At 44.2% G+C, this 26,369-nt stretch overlaps 1 protein-coding gene across 2 annotated transcripts; it reads right to left on the bottom strand.

The window, feature by feature from the left end:
- Window positions 1-798: 798 nt before the first annotated feature.
- On the bottom strand, window positions 799-23,875 carry CNDP2 (carnosine dipeptidase 2). 2 transcript variants are annotated; one of them, XM_066623632.1, is made up of 12 exons: window positions 23,774-23,875; window positions 19,198-19,290; window positions 17,618-17,761; window positions 15,330-15,492; window positions 12,738-12,826; window positions 9,922-10,122; window positions 7,823-7,907; window positions 5,261-5,421; window positions 4,165-4,329; window positions 3,399-3,540; window positions 1,847-1,994; window positions 799-1,621 (listed from the first exon to the last, which is right to left on the bottom strand). In XM_066623632.1, exons 2-12 carry the CDS (start codon window positions 19,258-19,260, stop codon window positions 1,552-1,554), a joined length of 1,431 nt encoding a protein of 476 aa, XP_066479729.1. In that variant the 5' UTR covers window positions 19,261-19,290; window positions 23,774-23,875; the 3' UTR covers window positions 799-1,551. The 2 variants fall into 2 exon arrangements, with proteins under 2 accessions (XP_066479729.1, XP_066479728.1); XM_066623631.1 differs by lacking the exon at window positions 23,774-23,875 and adding an exon at window positions 23,396-23,534.
- Between the last annotated feature and the right edge of the window lie 2,494 nt (window positions 23,876-26,369).

The following is a 26,369-nucleotide window of genomic DNA, read 5'->3' as shown; positions in this document are numbered from 1 at the left end:
TCCTGAACAAAGCAGGTCAGCAACCTCAAGAAGCAATAAGAAGCAACAGGGATCACATTGGTCACTGCACGCTGGCACACTATGGGCTTCCTTTGGGGTCTGCACAGCTGGACCATAGTGGACTCAAGTGATAGGTCATAAGTGCCACTGTGTCCCATAGCTTGGCATGTTCGCTTGGGACTCTCCCATTTGATGTCAACTTTTGGATAGACATGCATAAAGTGTGCTATCCATCCAGGAGACTGGGATGGGGGGAGAGAATGCATCCATCTGGCAATGGCTGCTCATTTACCCCTATGCTGCATGTGGTCACCCAACTGGGTTGCCAGGGCAGGGCCATTCAGGTCATTGCACATTGAGCTGACATGCTACTGTCTTCAGCTAGCTGCTGCCTGGTGAGCAATTGCTTGGCTGGCTTCCACAGATGCTAACGGGGTTACTAACAGCCCAATCCTAGGCATGTCTATTCACTGTAGTCAATTAGGCTTGCTCCCAGGTAACTGTGGATAGGATTACAGCCCAGGAGGACCACTGTGGAGTTGCCAGAGCTTTAGTGCGCCTCCCCACTTCTGATAGACGGCAATAGGATATGGTGGATACTGTACCAATCACACAAGTGGCTCTAAGGGTGGTGTAAAAAATGAGATCAGGCAAAAAACAGAGACACACCTAGAAAGTGATCGGTTCCCCATTCCTTTGAATGACACAGTATAGTCTTAACTTTCTTGCAGGATGCCCTATCCAAACATTAACCATCTTCACTTTCTTTCCTCAATAAGAATGTCATGACAGAGTTGGTACAGTCAGAGTTATTTTTATTTAACAGCTTGCCATGTGGAGTACAAAGAATGCTTTAGAAAAAAGACCAGTTTGTTACTAATTGCATATTTCAAAAAACCATATGCATTAGTAACTTCTGCAGACATTGATGTCAAGAGGCAAAAGTGACAAGTTAGTAGCCACAAGCCCATTGGAGAAAATTGAGTCCTTTTCTTGCCCTCTTCCTACCCTCCTCCACTTCATTTGAAAGCTGTCCAAGAGGACTGTTGCCTTGTTTGAACTTGTTACAAGAGCACACTTTTCTTGCCCAGCAGGAAATGCAGATTCTGGGTTGGTTACCTTTAAAGTGAGTTCTTCAAGACATGGCCAGGGATCGTAGATGATGATTTAGGATTGAGTTACAAAAACAGACACTAATAAGGCCTTAATGAGTCATTTGTTGCCATTTATGACAAATGTCTAATTATCAAAAATTAGACTTTCATAGACAACTACCTTTTTCTCCTCTTCTGTCTAGAACAACAAGGAGGTAGATTTGGGATCTATTGTACTGTGGTACTGCACCTGGAATCCAGCACGCTAATTTTTGAAAACAAGGAGGTTCATCAGTACAAAGTGCTCAATATTGAGTTCAAAAATATTTGTTGGGCATCTCATCACAACTTAGTTTGGTAGGAGGGAACCAATTAGTGCAGTTTTCGGATGGCAAGAAGAGTACATTGGAGGAACGTGAGGTCCCAAAGCAACTTCATTTTCAAGAGTGATTCCAATTTAGTTCTTCAGCTGGGCAACTTCATGCAGGTACGCACCCAACATTTTGACACCTTGAATATAGTTGTACCTAGAAAGGAACAAACATTTGGCATTAACCTAAACAATATTAATTTACACCAATTGCTGTACAATCTGTAGGTATGGAATATGTTCCCACTGAGGAAAGAGTTGAGCTACTGATCAGCCTATCTTAGGCCTTGGCAGGCATCAAGACACCACAGGCATAACTACAGCCAGTTAAGACAATTTAAGTCAATTAAGGCTACTTTTGCCCAGGCATAATATGCCTTACCTGTTGAGTTTCTCATTCTGAGAATGGGCTCCATCATCTGCAGACCCAACAGGAAGCAGCATGACATTTTTGCCTGTTGCTTCTTGGAAAGTCAGGGTGACAGGAATGCTTCCTCCCTCTCTGGTCAAATCTGGCTCCACTCCAAATACTTTGGTGGTGGGGGGGGGGAGAGAAAAGAAGAAGAAAGAAATTAAAATGGTCTTTTATTTCAATATCATGCATCTATTAACACTTTTAGTGGTCTATCCATTTAACACAGGGCTTTTCAAATTGCGTTGTGACGTCCCAGCCTAAGGGCCCTGGTCACTTTCCCCTTAAGGGATGAGAGCAGGGGGGAGGTAGCAACACAGTTTTGCTGAAGTGGAGTACGACTGCTGTGCTTTCACTTCTTAAGCTTCAGGGAGCCCTGCAGAAGGTTGCGCAGGGTTCCCCGCACCCCCGACAGGCTGTTGCAGGGACTGGTGAATACATCCCAGTCCCTGCAGCCCCCTTAGCGATGCGATCCTGGGGATTGCGTTGCCACCTCCCCCCGCCCCCGCAAGAACTTACTGTGGTTCAAACTCTCCTAGAGACTTTGAGAACTGCTGATTTAACATATCATTCAATGGTCAGAAAATCCTTGGTTACATTCATACAAATGCATAAAGCCAACAGAATAACTTTTGCCTGTATGTGAGATGTTGCCCATATACAATAAACAGTATCTAAGATCAATATTGTTAAACCGAATACTTCAAGACTGATACAAGAAATTTGTTGGCAAATACTGAGCCAAGTTCTAACCTTCTCTAAAACACGCACGCCTACCTTTCTTCAGAAAGCACCTGAAAGCAACTAATCATATACTAAGTTACTCTTTCAGTTCTAAAGTTTAACTGCTTGGGGCATCTCAAGTGGATGAGAGGCACATTCAAACCTGTGGCAATTCACTGAATGATTCCAGTAGATGAGGAAGGGTTTCTGACCTCTGATTGTTTAGCAACCACCACAACATACTTCCATCATAAAAATAAGTTAGAATCCCTGATCTGCAAGATCTCAAGTGTATGTGCAAATTATCCCAGTATACGGCTCATGCAGTACAGCAGGTAACAGACTCCATTCCAGGAACCTGGCTCTGAAAGCTACCTTATTCAGCAAGGGGTCATTTTCAAGTTGGCCCACAATAGCCACTTGTTTAGTACCTCAGTATACAACACAGGTTGATATTTTCATACTGCAGGTTGGCTAAATCAGACTATAAAGAATGCTTCTGATGTGCCTCAAAAGACCTCTTCAGTTGTGCTTGTTTTTCTTCTGTTAAGTGGAAACATGTATAAGACCACAAACATGGCAGAGACTGATTTCTGTATCTATGTGGACGGGAAGTGCTGGAAATTCCAGTTTTCCCTGTCAGGTTCTTATCACGTTTAACCACTTCAACATATGTGATACTAAATCAAGCCTTGGCGAATCAGACCACGTTTTTGACCTGGCACATTATACAGAGTTCTTTTCTGGTGTAAGTTATGGCATTCCAACAGAATTAAGAGACAATGCAGGATTTACTGACCTGTCTTCATAGCTTTTCTTCCAGCCATATAGTGGGGATGGTTGAAATCCGACACCCAAGGTTTTCCACCATGGCCCAGATATACTTTGAATTTATTTGGGCTGTGCAGCTCAGCAAACTTTTTGGACAAGTAATCTTCAACCTTTAAATAAATAAAAGCCTGAACAGTTAAGAACCCTAGGAAGAGGCAAACCTAGATAGTAGAAAAAGGTGCAAACTGCCAAGTTTGGAAACCTGACACTTCTTCATCTAACTCTAAATTAAAATTAGCATCCATTGCTCTAGACAGCAAAGCAACGCATGTCTACATCTGGAAGACAAAGTATCCCCCACATTCTCAGATTCTATTACCAAATGTTGTAGAGCTCAACCATTTCAAACAAGCCTGACACTGTATTTATTGTGCATGCATGGACATTTTCGTCTAGCAATTCTGGGTATATTTCCATAATACCCTAGAGGCAATCCACAAATGAATGTCCAATTCCAGTATTCAATTTTAATAAATTTGGGGATGGAGTTGATTAACTGGAAAGAAAAATTCAAAAGTTATAGACCTTCAAAAACCACAAACCAGCAAGGGCTTGGTAGAAACCTTCATATCATAGGGCAGGACTTTTGCATCTTCCAGTCCCAGAACCACTAACAACTCTTTCCTCCCTCCTAATCTTGGGTTGGCCCAATTCTGACTCACAGCTAATTATCTAGACAATTAAAGCAGCAAGTTCTGATTTCCTTCTCCACCCCACACAACTATATACTGTACCTGCTTGGTCACAACTTCTGGAGTCATATCTGGCACCAGCCTGATTGAAAATTTGCCAATCACTTTCCTTGGAATCACAGTTTTAGCGCCCGATGCCGAGAAAGCACCTTCAATTCCATGGAGAGATAAGGATGGGTATCGCCACCTATGCATCAAGACATCTTTCTATTTAAAAAAAGAGAGTAAATTAAATATATTGCAATTAGATTCCCAAGTCAGCCACAATGAGCATTCAATCCATGAGTATAACAGTGCAGGTAAAACAAAGTTATTGGGCCAACCTAGGTTGTAGAAGAAGGTGCAAACTGCCAAGTTTGGAAACCTGACACTTCTTCATCTGTCTAAGTTAGTCCAATAAGAGGTTATACCAACTAGCATCTTCTATTATTTGCAGTCAATATGGTAACAACTGTTTACTGAGTAGCATACAGACTACAGCAGTAGTTCTTAAACTTGCAGGGAGTTCTCAAACTTGCCTCCTGGGGATCCAGAGAGCCTGCGATCACTTTTGCAGGGCTCCCCAAGCCTCCAAACATCTTGAAAAAGTAAAAAAAAAACACCCAACTTCCTGTTTTTGCCATGAAAACAGAAGTGGGTGTTCTTTGTTTTTTTTAACTTTTTCAAGGCATTTGGAGATTTGGGGAGCCCTGCAGAAGGCTGCTTCTGGCTGTAAGTGAACCCTCCTCCCCATCCCTGGCAGCAGTGCAATCCTGGGGCTCACATTGCTGCTTCCCCCCCCCCTTTTAAGGGGCCAGAGAGAGGGCTTCAGATGTTTGAGAGCTGCAAGAGATATTTGAGAGCCACAATATTTAAGAAGCATCTGCATTCTTACATCTATTTATTCACTATGAGCATTAAACTTATGTTTTAATATAGTGGACTCGGGTAAATAATTACAAAGCTTGAAAATTACTTATTTACCTTTTATTTACCTATTAATTGTGATGCAAAAAGGAGCTCAGCCAACATATTTCTGAGACATGCACAGAAGTCAAAGAGCCTCACGTGGCTCGTGAGATGCAGCTCACCCCTGTTGACCATTCCTGTTCTATAGCTAGAGAAGCTGGAGCTAGAAGACAAAGATACCCCACTAAACCTTTGTATTATGCAGTAGTCGTGTGGCTCCAACATCTTTGGTGTACTCCTCTAGATCAAAGTCAATTCTGTCGTAAAGCTGATGCTCCTCTTCAGTTACGGGAGCCACTGTATCATAGATGCCAGGAACGAGGATCTTTCCTTTCTTATCCACCAGGGAGCCTGCCAGACAAAAGACACATACAACATCAGAGGCAGCCTGATAAAACCAGCTGTTTCCAATGTAGCTTGCTAGTGCTTGTAACCTTCATGTTTCACTGTGAGACACATTCAGTTTAACCTTTATTGAAATGACAGTCAAAAGGAGAAGGCAGAAATGGAGAAAACAGGACGGACAATGCACCTGCTCATCAGCAGAGACAACGTGCTGTTTTTCAGGTAGTTTTAGCCTCCTCAGCAAGTTTAAAAGAAACAAAGTCCATGCAGCTCCAGCACTGATCTTTTCTTTGGCTATCAGCACTGCCAGCTAAGTCTTTGGTTTGAAGCCAATTCATACAAACCTTCTGGGGCATTGTTTTGATCGGCCCAGATTTAATGCAATGGAGGTAGTCATTCCAGCACTCCACTGTGCACTCCTCTCCCATTTTAGGACACCACTGCCAACCCCCTCACCTGATATGAAAAATAAGCCCCCACACTATCATATTAAAAGGTCAATAGGTTTGCATTAAACAAGGATGGGACTCAAATATTTTTTTCCTTTTATTTAGAGTCCAATGACACCATTGTAAATGCATAAATCTAGCTCTGTCTTTTAAGCTAATCCGTGATTATTGGAGTCAGGGGTGGGGGAGAAGGGGATGGCAATTCCAGTGAAAATGTCCACCCCTCTTCCATTTCAAGTTTACTATTAGCTCTGGAAGCAAAGCTTCACTCCAAAGGCTAACAGCTGAGGAGATGCAATTTTCATTTTGGAACACAATACAATGGGAAAAGGCTAAAATTCCATCATTCAACTTGCCACAATGCCAGTCTTTATGATCTCACAAACACACACACACCCCTGCTATCTGGCTTTTAAAAACAACCAAACACGCACAAGATCAAATGATGTATTTCTTGTAACATGTGGTTTGCCCCTTTCAGAAGTTTATTAAAAGACATTCTACAGTGGGCTACCAAGATTCAGTTGTAGCAAAAATCAGGTAACAGGAACTCTGATTTGCCTTCCACAGTTCAGTAGTCAAAGGAAGTCCATCGCTGTGTGTTCTTCCAACATAAATAGAAACAAAACTGCCCTCAATGTTTGCCGAAGTTTGCATAAGTGCCAAGTCTTTGCAATAACAACTGCTCACTCATGAGATTGTGTGTAGATTCATCCATGCATGCAAGGTTTAGTTTCCCAACACTCAGACACATTTCTAGGAGGTTAGAATTTACTGCTACTGGTTGTCCAAAGGTTCTTTACTCAAATACAATCTTCTGGGTCAAGATAAACTTCAGAGATTTCCTTTGTTCATCTACTGAAACGCAGTGATGTTTCAATTTTCCTGGAGCCAAGATACATTTGACACAACTATCAGCTATTCCTGTGTCAGGTTTTTCCTTTAAGATTCAGGGCCAAATCACACAGCTGAAGCACTGAGTGAATTCACATGATCACATGAATAATCACATGTTTATTGTACCACCAACATGCTGCTTAGAAGATCTGCAGCAGGAGTGGGCTTAACTTCAATTAGTGTGCACCGAAAACAACCACTTTAGCACACAGCCAGAAGGAGTACAGATCTATGTACAATGAGCTGAAGCAGTCCCAATCTGCCTTTGCATACTGAAACAAAACATTTGACTATTCAATCAATTCACTTGAATTAAGACAAACTGGAAAAAGAACACCAATATCTGTGTAACATGGGATCACACAGTGGAGCAGGTCAGCTTGTCTCTGATCTACTGGCCCAAAGGCCATCACTAGCTCTTACTACTGCTGCTCATGGGAGGAGATGGTAAATGCCAGCAATGACTCCCTACAGATACATTTTCTGACAAAGTCGTGACTGCACATGCAAGCAGCTGAGAAAGGCAGAGAAGTAACTGCAATAGCAAACCGAGGAAAGAAAAGAAACCTCTAATTTCTCCAAGACTTAGTAGAACATTTCTTAATGCAGAGAAATTTAATAGCCCACTACCTATCCACTCACTTGCCTCTTATACCCCGCCCCCCATATACACACTTCAAATTTCTCGCTAAACAGCTGCTGTGCCGCCAAGGTTGTGTATGAGATTTGTAAAGAGGTTATACAAAGATAATTCAGTTTTGTGCCTTAGTGCAAGCAGGATGGAACGGTTGTATATCTAAGAGGAAGTTTTACTATACCATGCAGATGCCATCTAGATTCAGAATGTTTATGTGCCTTTGTCCTACAAACAGATCTTTGCCTCTCATTAATACTACAGGCAGTCAGTCAATTGTTAACCTTGATATTATCATAAGCTTCTGGATGCGTCAGGTCAAGGGTTTTTTATTAGGGAACGAAGGTCTTTGAACTACGAGCAAATTATTACTTCTCCTGAAGCTTCTAGAAGATTTCTATTTCTTCTGAAGTTCAGGTGTCCTTACCCATCAAAGCAATAAGGTCCGTCATAGCTTCATGCACAGACCCACCATACACACCAGAATGAAGGTCTTTGTCGCTGCATTCCACCTTTAAAAAAAGTACATTAACAGTCACATTTTACTATTTTCCTCTTCAGAGTCTTAGTAGCAATTAATTTACTACACTATTGCTCATATCAAAGTTACATTGTTGGTAGTCAAGATTTTAGCAGCAGGAGTAATATAGCAACATTTACCAGCTAACTAGGGGACACAAACAAAAATTTCACAAATATCTACTCAAGTTCAGTTTGCTATTCATGCTCAAAACTCAAGTTGACAATGGTCTGGTTCAGAAGTCATATTCCTGGTCCAACAAATAAACTCCTTACATATCAAGGACTGAAAAGGTTTGTGCGGAGTGATTAAATCACAGTTCCCTGGTTCAAATGCCACAGCAAACTGGTTTAAATTCTTGCCTGGTGTACACATTTGGTCCCTGTTGCATATATGCAAAGTTGGGCAGAAATGGCTTAACAAACTAGGAAGTTTCCTATGAAGCCAGGTGTGTGACATGAGAAGGGATTGCAAAGCTGCTAGAGTTGTTCCAAAAAATCAAGCCCCTGTGATCATTTTTACAACTGAAATGCTATCACAGCAATGTTCTTTTTTACATCTAAAAAATAGTTTAGAACAAACTGATTTGATATATTATAGAAGCGGTTCTCCAACTTTTAGCAATCGGGACCATTCTGGTGTTGAATTCCTCTCAGCCTGCCCCTTCCAATGGACTAAGGGCCCACGTTCCCATACAGTGAAAAGGCCCCAGTGACTGCCCCTCCGCCATAAGATGCAGTGGACATCCCACTGGCACGGTTGCACCAGCAATGGAAAATAAGACTGGGCCCTAAGGCAAGTTTGCCTACTCACGAGTAACACACAAGATTGCTCAGTTTCACTTTCCACAGGGCTCCATGCATTTGCCTTTTTCAGCTATCAGCTTATCAGTTAAAGTCAGGGTTTTCAAACTGGGGCGTCGTGACACCCCAGCCCGAGGGCCCTGGCCTCTGCCCCCTTAAGGGGTGGGGGCAGCAAGGAGACAGCAACGCAATCCCCAGGATCGCATCACTCAGGGGGCTGCAGGGGCTTGGGCACACTTATCAGAGCCTCCTGCAGCCTCCCGGGGGTGTGGGGAGCCCTGTGCGAAGCTTAAGAAGTTTAAGAAGCTTAAGCTTAAGAAGCTTAAGGGCTCCCCAAAGCTTAAGAAGTGAAAGTGGAGCGATCGTGCCCCACCACCGCAAAATCAGAAGTGGAGCACAATCGCTCCACTTTCACTTCTAAAGCTTCGGGGAGCCTTGTGTGAGCGTCTGCAGGGCTCCCCGCACCCCCGGGAGGCTGCAGGAAGCTCTGGTAAGTACAGCCAAGCCCCTGCAACCCCCAAAGCAACACGATCCTGCAGATCGCATTGCTATCTTCCCCCCCACCCCTGCAAGGACTTAGAGCGGCTCAAACTCTCCCAGAGAGTTTGAAAACCACTGAGTTAAAGCTTCGCGATCCATCAAGGTCGCGACCCACAGTATGAGAAACCCTGTATTATAGAATTTAAATCTTACCACCCTAATTCCAGTGAAATGCTCGGCTGACATCAATAAAATAAGATTAGAAACCAGTGGCGTAGCTAAGGGGGGCAGGAGGTACATTACCCTGGGTACCATGCCTTGGGGTCCACCAGTGGACCTGAGGTAAAAAAACAGCCTAAGGCTTCCTGGAGGCCTCTGGAAGATGCCTTTTAGAAAATGCCTGGCACCCAGGGAGTTGTTAAAATGGGGAAAGAGTTAAGTTCTTCGTGCCCATGGGTGCCAGATGTCTTAGCTATGCCATGTAAAAAACCCACATAAATTAAAGTAGGTCACAGACATTATGTAACAAATATTAAGCCAACACTATTACAGGATGTAAACCTATGCAAGAGTTAACACGATCACTTTCTGTAATCTCTCATTCACATAGACCAATTAGCATAACAGATATCCAAAACTTCAAAGCGTCAATAGCTCCTTAGCTAAAATGGGGTACAGCTATCTTGGCTCCATAGAAGAAATGAGGCCGCTTTGGTTCTTTACCTCTATGAAGTAGTAGCAGATACCCCTGAGGCCATAAGTGATGCAGGGCTTCTTCTTGCCTAGCCAGTAGTTATCAGAGATACAGACATAATCTACATCTTTGAAGAAAGTATCTTTCTGTTTAAAAATCAAGTCATCAAGGCCTTCTGAGCCAGATTCCTCCATACCTTCTAGGCAAAACTTGACATTCACTGGTATTTCCTATGTAGTGGAAACAGAAAAGCATAATTAGAAAAATGTGGTTGCAAGTCTGCCCCCCCCCCCGGCTCTGAACACACTTCTTGGTACACATAGAATTTTACAATTTCTATTGTCTCTTCAAAGGCAAGATGAGCTGAAACACAGACACACCAAAGTCACTCATGTATGAGTTTCATGGTTGAACAGGAATTGGTTGAACAGGAATTTGAATCTGATGTTCCCACAGCAGAATTCGACACTCAGACTCTACATGGGAAAATCTGAAATTTGCAGTATTGGTTCAAAAACAAAGGTGCTCAACCAGAGTATGCCTATTACAGAGCTAAGAACCAAATAACACTGTCCACATGTGACAATAGGAATAAAATATGGCACTATTTGAAAGTAGCCAGTCAATTTGCCCTTTTGAGATCATTCTCTAAAAAGAACATCCAGGTGTTAGGGTGCTGTGTGTGAGGTGAGATTAGCAGGGGGAATAAAGGATCATATTAACATTCAATAATAGGGCATGCTGAAATTCTACAATGATAAAGAGAGGTAAAGTCAATTGCAGGTTTCAACTCATGATGACTATATGCAGCCTGTGGGCTTTAGAGTTGAGTATCTCTGAATGCCAGATGCAAGAGTATGGCAACATGATATGGGTATCTTGTTGCTTTGTGTGCTCCCTCAAGCATTTGGTGGACCACTGTGAGATGCAGGAAGTTGGACTTGATGGGCTCTCAGCCTGACCGATCAATGCTCTTCTAATGTACTATTACTATTTAGAGGCCTGGCCCATCAAAAGTAGTGGTATATATCTTGATTGGTCTTTTTCTTCTCACTTAGTTGGTGAACATTTCTATAATCTGTGGCAGTCAGATATCCTTAATGGTCCACTCTGAAGATTCCCCCAATAGTATATACCAGGGCTTCCCAAACCCCTGCCCCCGGGCCACTTGCAGCCCATGGGGGGCCCCACTCCAGCCCCCCAGGGAGCCCCCCATCTCCAATGGGTGCTCGGCCTGCTGCAGACCTGCTGGAGCCCTCGCTGGCCCAACGCGACTGCTCTTCGCAGACAGCTAGGAAAAGGCGAAGCACTCACAGGAGAGCAGGAGCCCCACCCATCCACAACCCTCCCATTAGGTTGGGGAGGCTACAGCTGTGTCCAGGCGTTGGATGGGGGTGAGAAGTCCTGGGTCTGTTTGCCCTGCTGTTTGGGTTGGGGGGGCGGGGGTAGGCACTAAGGAGGGATGGGAAACTGTGGGTCTATGCTGCTTGCGTGTGCTGGGGCGTGGGCACCGGAAGGGAGAAATCACAGGATGTTAGAATGCCGCTGGAGAGCATGTATACTTGGCAGTAAATCCCATCAGACTCAGTGGGGTTTACTCTAGGAAAGTGTGGATCCAATTGGGCTGTGAGTGTGCTTGGCTGGCACTGTGAGTGTGCTTGGCTGGCACTGCAGGGGAGAAGTCCTAGGGATGTTTGAATGCAGCTGGAGAGCATGTCTACTCAGCAGTAAGTCCCATAGAGTCAGTGGGGCTTACTCCCAGGAAAGTGTGGGTTGATTGGGCTGTGAGTGCTCAGTTTTGGAGTTGTGTTATATGTGTCAGGAATTATTTTAACAACCCCCCTTTTCTGGATCTCAGGTGTATTATAAATAAGCTCAGTAAAATTAGTTCATTCATATGAGGTCCCTCTCTAATATACTCATTTATGTAAGTTTATTCAAATTTGAAATTTAAATTCCCCCGACAGTGTCAGAGAGATGATGTGGCCCTCCTGCCAAGAAGTTTGGACACCCCTGGTATATACAGTATGTAAATTATTGGGCACAGGTGCTTCTGAGCTCAGGATGGATAGATAGATAAGGGATGAATGAACAGAGAATGATACGGAATGCCGAGAGAGAGAGAGAGAGAGAGAGAGAGAGAGAGAGAGAGAGAGAGAGAGAGAGAGAGAGAGAGAGAGGAAATAGACAAACAGGAATGGTTATGCAGGGTTGATGGAAGAGGGGTGATTTAAAAATGAGGTTGCAGAGAGAGAAGAGAGCATATATACTTATGGGATGCAGAGAGAAAAGTGGGCTAATAAACCAAACCGAAGGGAAATACGAAGAAAAACATTTTTTCATAGTGATTCCACTATGTCACATCACACTATTAAATTTGTGACATGTAAAACAGCAGTCCTTCAAGTGATCTTAGTTGTGAGTCCCTTAGTTAAAGAAAGACAGGACCTAGCACCATGCTTTGGGCAATTATAGATCTGCTTTGTACTTGCTACTCATAAGGAATAGCAGCTGCCCAAAGCAACAAAACTACACAGCACTATGGCAGCTGCACATAAGGCTTGCTCTCTTTTAATCATCAACAACAATGAGTTTTTAAGGCTAACCAAGGGTGGAAGAGACCATGCTACGCCTGCAGCCTGCTCAGTATTGCTTAGAGAGCAAAACTCCCTGAGTAATGAGCAAATTATTGCAGGAAGGCAAATCACCTGCCACTCAGCAGACAATCTGCTTCGGTCTAATTTCAAACTCCACAGATTTAATGTTTATCTTCAGCTATAACTACAGAGGTTTAACACCAAGGTCAGGTGTTTAATCTTTGACTAACAAAGCAAGTTTGATATACCTGTTTAATTTGTTGATAAGCCTCCAAAGCATTCAGCCAGGCAAGCACTGGACCTTTGTCATCTGTTGAACCTCGACCATATAGTTTCCCTAAAAACAGGGACAAGCAACAGAAGCAATGAGAATCCTGGCTTCTCCTCTCTTTAAGATAGCTGTTTGACCCTCCAGAAAGCTACAGTACACTAAATACATGCCACCTTTACATTCTAGTTCAGCGTTTCTCAACATTTGTCCCCCGTCATACCACTTCGCACTATTGGAAGTGCCACTGGAAGTAACTGATGATGATGTCATCCTCAGATACTTCCAAATTGGGAAGCCAAGCACAACGCAACAAACACCAGCAAGAGGTTCATGGCAGATGGGAGGGCTTTTTCGAGCCACTTGATAAGCACATGCTGGAGCGCTGCCTGCTGAGCCAAAATTCCTACTTGTCATGCTGCATCGCTGGTCTTGCTGCCTTTAAATGGTGGGGGTCTGGGGGTACCGTATACCACCAGACACCATCTCAAGTACCACCAGTGGTACGAATACCACTGGTTGAAAAACACTGCTCTAGTTGTGTGTCTCATTTGTTTTATTTTAGTTTTGTAAACCAGGCTATTTTCTTCTCTGGTATTTTGAGCAGAGTAGTTCCCTCTACCCCAAGATTCCAGTTCACACAAAAATGCTCACCTCTTGATAAATACATCAAATGGTTACTTGCATTTATGGCTATTGGAGAAAAAGCCAACAGAGCTTTCATTTTCCATTCACACCAAGTCATCAAATGATGAACATGTTTATTATGAATCAGCTTTTGGAGTCTTGGGGGTAGCATCACATAAGCTAGCATTCCTGTCATTAATAGCAGGGCCACAGACCTCTTAAAGAATATAATGTGCCATTTCTGTTCTTCAGATAACTGCAGTTCATTCAATCATTCACTCACTGAATTCACTCTCAAGGGAAGTTCACTTTGTACCATCATTATTGACATTTAGGTGCTAGGCTAAGACCAGTCTATTTTCGCAAGTTTTTAAATTAATAGCAATGGCTTTTATGGTTTGCTGATTTTATTCAGGGCTGTGTTTATTCTTCTTTCCATTCTGCTTCATTGTGGCATTACTTATTTGTATGCACCGATTGCATGCAACCTTGTGCATTTTTAAAATGGAAAAGTAGGATATAATTTTCTTAATAAAAACGCAAGACTAAGACACAGAACATAGCTGGCTTCCAGGTACATTCCTTTCTGCATGGGCAGCTACTTGCTAAACTGGCTTTAAATCACAAGGATTTTCTGGTTTCAGGGCAAATTGTCACCAGGCTGACAGGCTGAAGAACTGCTCCATACAGCATTGCACATACTTTTAAACCAGGATGCCTCACCTGTGCATGCAGTCAACATGCTAAGGACCCATAGCCCGGGTGGGTGTTACAGAGGTAGGCCAACATTACACATTTTGTATATCGGTTTCATACCAGCGTAACATTCACTGGGCTAGGGATCCCTAGAATACTAACTGAATGCACAGATAAGGTGATCCTGTTTAAGTGAGAACCCCAGCACTGACAGAAGCTGAACAGTTGAAATTAGACAGGGACACTGAACTGAAATTGTAGGCACAGAAAATTTGACTTCAAAGGCTTGCATCGTTCACTTTCATATCTTAAAAGCCCTGTATGAATTAAATGGTGTCACATCATTGTTTAAGAACCAGGAATCTTGCCTAGCAGGCTGCAGTATACTATAACTATCTGTCCATTTGTGAAGGCAGGTATTAGCTTAGACATCAGCCTTCGAATCATAATCACAAGGTTATCTATTACTCTCTAATGAACACCATGGAAACTAATTTCCATAGCTGGGTAAACTGAGGCAGCAGAAAAACCAAAGCAGGGAAGCATTCAGCACTTTGCAACTGCTGGAAACAGCAATTGCCATAACTGAAAAAACAAACAAACTATACAATCACACCAAGGGGAAATTCTGGTCAGGGGAGAGTATGAAGTACACAGTGAGACTGAGTTGTGAGGCTCATAAGGGAATCTGTTAAAGCGGTGGTTCCCAAACTGTGCTTCATGGTAAACTCACAGGGGTCCTGCAGTATGTCTCCAGCAAAACTTTATTCCCAGGCAATGCCATCTTGGAATGCATGAGATCTCATACATGTTCTTGCGAGTTCAAAGATGGTGGCACCCAATAGAAACAGGAAGAAAAAGCTACCACAAAAGAAGGGTGCCGTGACCACAGTAAATTTCAGAACCACTGTGTTAAAGGATCAAATATAAATCTGAGTAAGTTGATTTATGTTCATGTGTTCCAATATTACCAGTTGGCAGACTGCAGACATGGTTTGCAGCTGGAGGTTACAGGTAGCATAAGCAGCTGCTTCCCATGTTGAAGAACATGGCATGGATAGCCAGAAGGGACATTTAAGCAGCAGCAATAGTTGTCTATCGCTTTTCTTAAAAATCAAATGAGAACTCAAATCTCTTCAAGACTGCCTTTAAATGAGGGCAGGACTAGACATTTTTTAAAAACCTCTAATAAGTTAGCTACGTGGGAGCACCAAAATCTTAATAATATCTTGTAAAATCTCTGTCTTACCATCTTTTTCCACTAACGTAAAAGGTTCACTGTCCCAGCCATCTTCTTGAGCTGCAGGTTGAACATCCAAATGTCCGTAAACACAAACCGTTTTCTTGCCAGGATCTGAGCCAAGCTTGCCCAGAATTATTGGAGGCAGAGGAATCTTTGAGCCATCAGGTAGCTAGAATTAGAGATGACAAGTTTAGTGGCAAGATGTCTTTGGAAGCATTTTCTTACCAAAACAGTTAATTTTATTGCAAAATTCTAAAAGTATAGACCAGTGGTTCCCAAACCTTTTGTTCCCAAACTTTTTGGGAGTTTTATTCCCGAGGTAAGTCTTTGTGGGGGCAGGGGCAATGACAGCAAAGCAATCCCCAGGATCATGTTGTTGCTGTTGCCACGACAGCAAGATGATCCCCAGGATTGTGTCACTAACGGGGGTGAAAGCGGGGTGCTCTTACTACAGGTTGCTGCAGGTGTTATGGAAACCCCGCACAGCCTCCGCAGTGCTCTCTGAGGCTTAGAACACTGAAAAGAAGAGTTCGCAAAGAAGAAGTGATTTGCGATCTCTTCAGCGTTCCAAGCCTCGGGGAGCTCTGCGGAGGGTTGCGTGGAGCTCCCCGCAACTCCTGTAGCCGTCTGTAGTAAGTAAAAGCACCCCCCTTTCACCCCCGTTAGTGACACAATCCTGGGGATCATCTTGCTGTCGTGGCCCCCTTCCCCCACCCCTTAATGGGGCCAGGGGAGCTTTACACGAGCTGGTAGGTTGCAACCCACCAGTCTGAGAACCACTGGTATAGGTACTCTATTAAGCAATATTTGCTCCACCTCCTCTGCATCTTTGTTTTCTGTGACTGCCAACACCCCATTCTCAGCTACGGACTGAATGTGCAAGTACTAAGTACAAGAACTGCAGCCACTGCATGCAATATGTGGCAGTGACCACATGTGATGCTTCACATGCAGCACTAAGCAAATGTGGTGCCCAAGACAGGTGGGCCAAATTGTCAGGAGAACAGAAGCATTTGACAGTTTGCAGACACTTGAACACCCGTCTGAAATCTTGGTAATCCAACTGCCAGATAAAGCAGATGCAATTGAGATTCTTAAGAAGTTTCAGAACAAGACATATATAGCTTCTTAAGTGTTAAGGTGCACTTGATGATGCTTACCTATTTATAGCTTATGATGAAGCTTACCTATTTGTAGGTACAAATATTTTAACCCCACAACATATAGCCCTATGGAACCTTCAGGGTGCTATACTTCAAGTACATGACAACAACACTTAAATGACTGATGACCAGGAAAACAGCAACAAAACCCAGTGCCAATGTGGTCCTAAAATATGCCCACATCTGAACTGAACTGTAGCGAGTTCAATATTATAGTTTAGTATTCAAATTTATAATTTTAAACTTTGCCTTTACCTTCTGCTTTAGTAAGCTAAACATTGGCTAAACACTGCTACTAGTAAAGAAGGCACTGATGGCGAACCTATGGCAGACATGTAAAAGGTGACACGCCACAATATTTTAGGTTACACACCAGTATTCACCATCACCTGACAACAACTTGAGTTTGTTTTACCCAAATTTCATTTTTGCTATTATTCGATATTTCAAGAAGGCACACAAGTGAACAAGTTACAAATGGTGGACAGTTACACAACCAGCTTGAGCTTCTCCTCCACCAACTGCTGATGACCCTCTAAGACAGAGGCTCCCAAACTGGAGCTTTGCAATGCCCCAGCCAGGGAAGCTCTACCTTTGCCCCCTTAAGGAGTGGGGTGACAGCAATGGCAGCAACACGATTGAGACAATCATGCTGCTGCCAGGGAGAGAAGGGATTTTTCAACTTATCTGGGGGTCACTATGGCTCTATGAAGGGTCCATAGAGCCTGCGACCCTTTCAGTAGCCCTCCTGGCAGCTCCAAATTGCTGTAGAAAGGGGGGGAACCACTTCTGGTTTCATTACAAAAACAGGAAGTAGTTTTTTTTTCTTTTTTCTCCAGAGAGCCATAGCAACCCCAAGATGAAAAAACCCTTCCCTCCCTGGCAGCAGCACAATCGTCCTGGTTGTTTTGCTCCTCCTTCTCCCACCCCTTCCCCTCCCAAGCAAATACTGGCCAAAGTTCCTGAAGAGTTTGGGAACTGCTGCTCTAGAATATCTCAGGATAAAGCTGGCACTTTCCTAAACCAGGACACTGTCTGAATCAATCCAGTTTCAAAACTCACAAACTCTTTGCAGCTAGGATTCTTTTCTAGGTCTATGGACACTATCTTGATCACCACACATCTTCTTACCGTCTGTTTTCCAATATCCTTCAGTTCAACTGTGCCCCCTAGCTTCTCAATTTCCTTTGCAGCAACTTCCATCATTCGTCTGATTTCTCCTCTTTTCTCTGGCCATGCTGATACACTTTGGATTGCTACCCACTGGGCCAGACGCTATCGTTTAGGAAAGAAGGGATGGAGGAGAGAGGAAAAGAAGAAAAAAAATTACTCAGCTTGCTTGACTACATCTTCAGGAAGGAAACATCATAAGGAGAAAATTTCAAATTCATTTCTAGGAAAACTAAAGCTATTAACTTGAAGTGTCATAATGTGCTCATGGAGTTCTCATTATGTTCTAGTCCAGTGGGACAGTGTAGTGGTTTGGATGTTGGATTTAGACTTGGAAGATCCAGGTTCAAAACCCCGCTCAGCCATGACGCTTCCTTGGGCCAGTCGCCATCTCTCAGCCTAACCTGCCTCACACGGTTATGTGAAGACAAAAGGAAGGGAGGAACCATGTATACCACCCTGAGTTCCTTGGAGGTACTGTGGTATAAAATGTGGAAATAAGGGTCAAGAATACCTACCGACTTTTAGGTCAGGACAAAAATCTATTACAACAAGATTGAGAAAAACTCTTAGTTGGGTTAAGCTGAAGGTGAGACAAATGCAAAAGCAAGCCTTTTTTTACCTAGCTCCACACACTCTTTTAGGACCTTCACCTCCATTCAATATGGTTGACTGTCATGGTGGCAACTGTCCACTATGGAGGTTGCTGTTCTGTTATTTTATTAGGCTACAACTGCAACTTTCCAGGACTGACATAAGGGCAATGCAACTCCGAGGAAAGGGAACAAACAGTGTCCTACCTTGAGGAGGCCTCCATGACTGCCCCCCAATTGCAGGATGCAGCACATGCCCCACTGGCACAGCTATGCCAGTGCTGGAGAGTTGATTAGGATTGTGCCCTAACACTTATAACTACTAAGAGTAACAGCAGTAAATACTAACAGTAGTTACAACTTATGGCTTCTGCCAGTAAAGAACAGAGCATGTGCCATTTCAGTTCTGTCCTGAGGTAACATTCAAGGAACAGCTAGCTAATGTTATAATAGTGAACTCTGGGCAGCATGCCAGCCTTCACCATGGTTAAGAACAGGAGGAAGGGAGTGATCCAGCACCCTGCTTCTGTTCCCTTAATAATAGCGACAACAATGCAATGTCTGCACCAGCTCTGCAACAGAGAGAATTACGGAACAGATTTAGAACAATTGGCAATTCTGCAAATAAAAGCTTCCCAACCAGTAAAGATGCAATTCCTTCCCCTCAACAAATGGGGCTCTTCCTCTGCCATCAACTAAGGCTGAAATTCTAGGCTCACTTCTTGAGAGCAAGTCCTACTGAACCATGAGGGATTTACTTCTGCATAATCATGCAAAGGACTGTACTGTACAACAAACAAACCAGATCAAGTAAACAACTAACTGCACGGCAACACTGACTTCACAACCCTGTTGCTCGGAGAATCAGTTTTGCAACTTGACGTGCCTATGTTCGTCCTGCTGCCATCCAGGAAAAAGCTTCGTTGCAGAAGATGGTACAGAACTTACATCAACATAGAGGTCCTGGTGTTTATCTATGTATGTGAAGAGGGGTTCCAAAACAGATGCCATTTTCTGATCACAATAGTGCGGCTGAAAAATCTAGAATTTAAACAAAAAATTGAGAGATTTAGACTTGGGGCTTTCAACAGATTGCAGCCTCAGCAGAGAGAGGCTATCGGAAACTTGTCAACATTTCACACATCCTGTCTGCCTCAGAAACTGCATCACTGCACTTTTAGAGAAGTCATGTGGACTTGATAATTGAGAGAGACCTTGTGAATCACTCTGCAGGTCACCTGATGGGAGTCGGCAAGGTCACGTCAGCTGATACTGCATTTCCAATGTTGAAAGCACTGCAGTTTCAGTGGAGGTTGCCTTATGTTGCAAGCAGGAACATGACACTGCATTTAATGTGGGCCAATTCATGAAGATACCCTGCATCTGTACAGTCACTGTTTCCTTCAAACACCCCACTGTGTTTACGGCAAATGCCCTGATGACCAACTGCGCACCTTTGAGTGGCAGCAAACTGACTATGCAGGTGAGACACAAAATCAAAGCATGAACACAATTTAGGAGGCCAGTTTGTCATAAACTTGTTTCAAAACAGCAGAAGAAACTTGGTGGACATATGCACAATACAGTGAATCCTCGATTTAATGAATGTTGACTTAACAGACTTTCAAAGTAGTTGATATTTTCTGCTTCATTAAAAACTACATTTTTCACATACATTTTGCACATGTGCATCTCCACTGTCTTCAATGCATTTGGATCTAACAGACTTTCGGCATTAAAACAGACACCCCTTCTGCCCCATCAGTCCATGAAATTGACAGTTTGCTGTGGTTGTGCTACATGGCCTCATGTTCTCCAGAAATACACCATGATTAACTGGCTTCCCCTCCCCCCATTGTATTGGCATGTAAGGAGTACAGTACCACAAGATATAATAAAATCAACATACAAAATGAGTAAGCAAACCAAACCACATAAAAAATAAAAGAATTTATCAGTCTTGCTCCTTCTTCCTTGCTAACAAAGCCTACTTAAAAGTAAAAGATCAATCAATCAATGACAATGACTGTGGAACTGTACCAATTTGGTAACCTGGTAACAGGGCTCAACTGCCTCCTGCTTTGGAAACCCATCAGCACAGAGCTTTTGTTGATAACAGCAGGAACTTGTCTTGAATTCTGTACAAATACCTAACAAGGACCATGTGTAAACTAGGGAATAGGATTATACCAAGTTGGCCTAGTAGTAAATTCTGGTGCCAGTTATTTGCAACACTGCAGCTAGGTGAGTCAAATGGAAAGTTGGCACGCATTCCATTCATTAGTACTGTAGCTGCACACTTGCCCATATCTCAGATGGAAGGTCACTCCTCTGAATTTGTTCAGTGATGTCAAGTTTACTCATTTTTTTGCTACTGAAAAGGAGCTCAGTGGACTTTAAAGTCGTTCATGAAAGGACGTTAGGCTCAGTAAACACAAAAATAGTATTCTCCATCTGAGAAAGGGATATAACACAGCCTGTTCTACTTCAAGTTGTATTTGCAAAGGTTGTGTCTTCAAAATTAAACAGGGAACCATAGGAAAATGAAGATGGGATCAATGTTTCAATTCAATGTGTGCCATTCTTGGAAAGATTCTCCTTGACAGGTCTCTCCTTAGATTAAGCTGCAACTGCTCTACCAATGGGCTCTGGGGTAGTCATTTAAACAGTGGTAGATATTGTTGATTGCATTTCTTAGTATTCCCACCCACTCTCACACATTGTTTTAAGAACATTTTCCCTAAGCTATCAGTAGCCAAGAGCTCTTTGCACTGCTATATCTAAAGTGTCATTTAGCAGTGACTATTAACAGAAGCAAGTATTCAAGCTGCCTACCAATCCAAAGCATGGAGTCCTTTTCTACTTCAGGTCAAAAGGGTATCACCATAAGGATGCTGCCAAGAATGGTCTTATTGTGACACACACTCCCTCTCCCCAACTGTCACATTAAGAAGTGTGAGTCACATGATTCACTTCCATCACATATTAAGTTTATGTGCCTTTCTCCCAGTGGCTTTGGGAGTATGGAGCAGCTCAGGAATCCCAGACTGAGATATGACCAAGTGAGAACAGATGCTTGAACCTTTCAGATGGAACAGGGAACAGATGGAACAGTACCTTTCAGTTCTGCCACAGGGAAGACATTTTTAGCAGCACAATCACAACTGCTGTGCATGCTCTGGACTGCTATGGAAAAGTGCCACCCATACCTGCTAGTTGGGCTACCACTATTCAGAACTACATTTTTACAGCTTGTGTCTGACACACTGAGTTGAGCATTCCTGCCTCCAGTCTTAGGCCTCTCTTCTCCGTACCACCTTTGAGCCTGCATGGAGAGGCAAGTATGTTTTCTCTCCTAAACCAAACAGCAGCAAAACAGGCCAGAAAAGGATCTGCTACAGGCAATCGACTGCAGCTTTCATACTAGGGGAAAAGCCAAAAGGGTTGAGGCTGTGAAAGCCCCCCCCCCAACATTTACAGGGGACCTTATAAATCTGGAAGAATTTTAAAACTCAATATAATTAAAGAATAAACTCATGTTTGAATTGTATTTAATCTACTAGTTATACACATCTTTCATTAAAGTATCTTCACACAATTCCCCTGGAATGCGCACTGCTGTCTTGCTGAATTGTTAAGTATCGCATGAATCGACAAGGTTCTTGTAAAATAAGGGCAAGATGATCATAGAAAAAGAAGCTGCAACACAGGATACTCAGATTTCACTGGAGGCAACACCTTTAAGAAAGAGAAAGCTCCACCAACTTGCAAGGCAAGCTAGACAGCAAAATCTGGCATGAAGAGAGTCAAACCACTCTGACCACACACACTCCACCCTGCTGCAAGACTTCCTTGCAACTGTTCTTCAGGTGAAACCATTAAGGAGTGGTTAATGATCATAGTGGTAACTGCAAAGTGGGTCGGTGAAAATCCCATAGAGCAGTGTTTCTCAAACTGGGTCAGGCCCACTAGGTGGGTCATGAGCTAATTACAAGTGGGTCCCCATTCATTTCAATATTTTATTTTTAATAGATTAGACTTGATGTGTGTGACTGCATTTGGGGAAATATTACAGACCTGTACTTTTAACAAGCTACTATGTATTTTAACAATGATAGTAAATGGGCCTTACGCCTGGGTAAGCATGGGTAGGACTGCAGCCTAGGATTGTTAAAAATTTTCCTGCTTGATAAGGTCACTTCCAGACATAACATCACTTCCTGTGATTCTCATTCTAAAAAGTGGGTCCTGGTGCTAAATGTGTGAGAACCACTGTCACTGAGTTTAAAAAGGGCACTGTGTGCTTGTGCAAAAGCATGTGCAAAGTGGGGGGAGGGTGCAGAAAGGAAAACAAACAGAACAGAGAAGGAAGGGAACAGCAGAAGTTGTCATGGGGATCAGGGCAAAGGAATGCCTTGTGCAAATGACAGAAATGGGAATGACAATTCCCCAAACAAGCAGACAGCACAAGTAGCAGTAGACAGGATAAGAGGGCTATGGCCAAGGGAGGAGCACTCTTGAAGTGGCAAGCCTCTGAATGAACCATCCTTTCCTTCTGCAGTGCCTCTTCTTTCCTTCTGAGTTTGCCTCATCTTTGGGTTCATTTCCTCTGGGCAGTGCCTTGCATAGGTCTGCCCCTGGCAGGCCCGTAGTCAGGATTCTAGAGATGGATGGGTGACTATTTTTCAGGGTGGGCAGCTTTGCTGGGTATATACACTGGTGTGCAAAATTAAAGGATAAGTATGGAGAAACATCAAAGACCCATAAGAGCGAGGGGGTGCAAACTCCTGACTCAGGATGGGCAAACTGCTGACTCAGGGTGGGCAATGCCCATACTGGCCACCTTCTAGCTCTGGCCCTGGCCACGTGGGCATTCCGTGAACAGCCCTCCCCCAACAGCTCATCCCTAGAGGACGACGACACAGCTCTACAGGCAGTCCCTGATGGGGCCCGTTTCTGGGAGCGAAGGCAGTGGCAGGGCACGAAGGGGGCACCCCTTGCTGCAAAGCCCTGTCCCCAGGCGAGCCAAGCCAGCCAGGGCCTGGAGCTTCGCCTTCTGCTGCGCAACAGGCAGGGAGGGCAGAGACCCACCAAGCCCAACGGCCCATCCATCCCCCGAGGAACCGGCCCAGCGCCTCTGACTCACCCTGCGGATCGGGGCCGGTCTCCATCTCCGAGTGGGGAAACTGCTACGGCGGAGGAGAGACCCGCAACCCCTAGACAAGATCAGCGCTGCAGCCATGGCTGACCGTGCAAGCCTTCCCTCCAAGGGGAGGCTGCAGCGGTCAAGGGAAGGCCCGGGGAGAGGAGGGGAGGAAGGGGAGAGCAGAGAAGGGCAAATCCTCCGAGGCTCCTCCTCGCCATCTGGGCACCAGGCGGAGGTGGGTGTGGGGGAAGCGGAGAGGATCCACCCGGGGCAACTTGGCCAGCTGGGCGCTGGAGGATCCTCAGCCGGGGTCCCCTGCAGCAGCAGCAGGAGGAGGAGGAGGACCCCCTTGCAGGGACCGGGCACAGGGACACTCACCTGGTGCAGCGCAGCCACAAGGAACAAGCCAGCGCAGCCCAAAACCAGCAGCGCAGGCAAAGGAGCGAGCGCAGCTGGTTTGGAAGGGGAAACCCTCTCGTAAGCCCGCCCCTTTGGAACGCGCCGAGGCCAATCCGCCTCTCCCTAGGAGGACCGGGGAGCTTTCATTGGGCACAGGCCAAGCAGGAAGGGACGAGCCCGGGAGGGAGAAAGGGGAGAGGCTGCAGGACAGCTGGGTGGCAGGCACTGCCTCTAGGCATAGCCATCAATGGGGCTTCCTCCCAGGAAAGTGTGGAAAGGCTTGCGGCCCGAGAGCCCAATCCTATGCATGTCTACTCAGAAGTAAGTCCCATCAGAGTCAAGGGGGCTTACTCCCAGGAAAATGTGTATAGGATTGCAGCCTGAGAGCCCAATCCTATGCATGCCTACTCAGAAGAAAGATCCATTACAGTCGATGAGGCTGACTCCCAGGAATGTGTGGTTAGGATTGCTGCCTAGGTCTCCTTTCCTGGCAGGGTTTTTGAACCCCTCCATCCAGGAGAAGGTGGGAAGTGGCAGCCACAGTATGAAGAAGTGAGAGCCTTGTTTGCTCAGCAGAACTCAGTTGTGGGGGGAAATGGAAACAAGTGGGGGGGGGGGTTGATGGAGCTTGCCTGTTAACTTTAATTTGCATGTTGGATTTGGGCAGTGTGCTGATCAAATGCAACAGTGGTTCTCAAATGTTTTAGCACTGGGACCCACTTTTCAGAATGACAAAAGTGATGTCATTAACCTGGAAGTGATGTCATGACTGGAAGTGACATTATTAAGCATGGGTGTTTTTAACACCCCCCCCCCCACACACAAATCAAATTAATTAATTAGGTAAGTAAATTAAAAGTTTACAGTAAGTTAAAAATATTTAATATAATAAGAACCCTCATAGACCTCCCAAGCAGCTGCTGATCTATTTTAAAAAATTCCCCAAACATCCCAAAGACTGCAATTCTGTCCATACTTACCCGGGAGTCAGCTGCATTTACTATCATTGTTAAAAGCATAGACATAGCCTGTTAAAAGTACAGATCTGTAACATTTCCCCCAATGCTACATACCATGGTAGCATCAAGTCTAATATATTAAAAGCAAAAGGCATATTGAAATGGAGTCCTATCTGAAATTGTCTCATGAGCCACAGTTGAGAAATACTGGAATACAAGATTATTTATTTGAAAGTATTTATAGGCGCCTTTCTGAGTAGCACAATTCAAGGTGGCTAACCATAAACTGCTCATAAAATTTAAAAAAAAGGAGAAAAGCACATACAAGAAGTTCTCGGTTTACAGTGCAATCCTATGCTGGTTGCTCCACTGTTGCTGATATATCAGTGCAACTTCTGGCATATATTTATTCACTTATTTCACTAAAGCCTAAATCCTAACGCACTTTCCAGCACTGGCATTGCAGTGCCAATAGGATGTGTGATGCATCCTGCAGTTGAGGGGCACCTACAGAGGCCTCCTCAAAGTAAGGGAATGTTTGTTTTCTTACCTTGGACCTGCATTGCCCTTATGTCGGGGCTGGAAAGTGGGCTAGGATTGCACCCAAAGTGTGGTGGGTGGGTATGGGACAAGAGCCCAGAGAATTCCACATTGGTTCATGCCCCCCCCCCCCAAACTCTGCTAGTGTCCATGGAAATCCTGATTCAGCCCACCAGCCTCAGAGATGGGGGCTGGTGTCAGCCCAATGTGCAAGGAGCCAATCATTGGTGTTAGCCTGCCTCTGGGCTCAGGGCATAGTTGGGAACATAAGAACATAAGAAGAGCACTGCTGGATCAGGCCAAAGGCCCATCAGACCCAGCTTCTTTTATCTCACAGTGGCCCACCAAATGCTTCAGGGAACACACAAGATACAACTAGAATCCTGGTGTCCTTCCCTGCATCTGGCAATCTGAGGTAGCCTACCTCTAAAACCAGGAGCTTGCACATACCTACCATGACTTGTAACCTGTGATGGACTTTTTCTCCAGAAATTTGTCCAATCCCCTCTTAAAGGCATCTAGACAAAATACTTCCTGTGACAAGGAGTTTGGGGCCTTCCCCTCGGCCTGTTTGTCAAAGCAGCTTGAGGCCTGAGTATCTGAAGGACCATCTCCTTCCACATGAAACTGCCTATCCCCTGAGATTCTCCGACAAGACTATTCTTCATGTTCCATCACTGATGGAAGTGGCACAGGTAGAACCTTTGCTATGGTGATGCCCAGAACGGAAACTTCCTCCCCAGGAAGCAAGGTCAGTATTGACTCTCTCTGTGTCAGTTTTGGCACTGACTAGAGGCTTCCCAGCTTCTCACTGCTTTTTCTCCTTCTTTATGATTAGTGTTGTTTGATGATGGCTGGGACTTTTTATATTTGGCTTTACTGCTGCTATTATTTGTTTTTAATGTATTTTACATTATTCCATGTAATATTTTTAATAAAGAATAGCACCTTGGGTGCCTCCCTGGTGGAAGGGAAAGTGCATTCCTTTAAATATGTCCTATGTTGGTCCCAAGTCACTGTGGGCATGGGGCCCCCTTGGAGCGAAGCACCTGTCCCCAGTGACTAAGGCAAAGACA

Source organism: Tiliqua scincoides, chromosome 4 (genome assembly GCF_035046505.1).
Source record: "Tiliqua scincoides isolate rTilSci1 chromosome 4, rTilSci1.hap2, whole genome shotgun sequence".
In the NCBI taxonomy this organism is placed as follows: domain Eukaryota; kingdom Metazoa; phylum Chordata; class Lepidosauria; order Squamata; family Scincidae; genus Tiliqua; species Tiliqua scincoides.
This window is presented reverse-complemented; position numbering and strand designations above follow the sequence as displayed.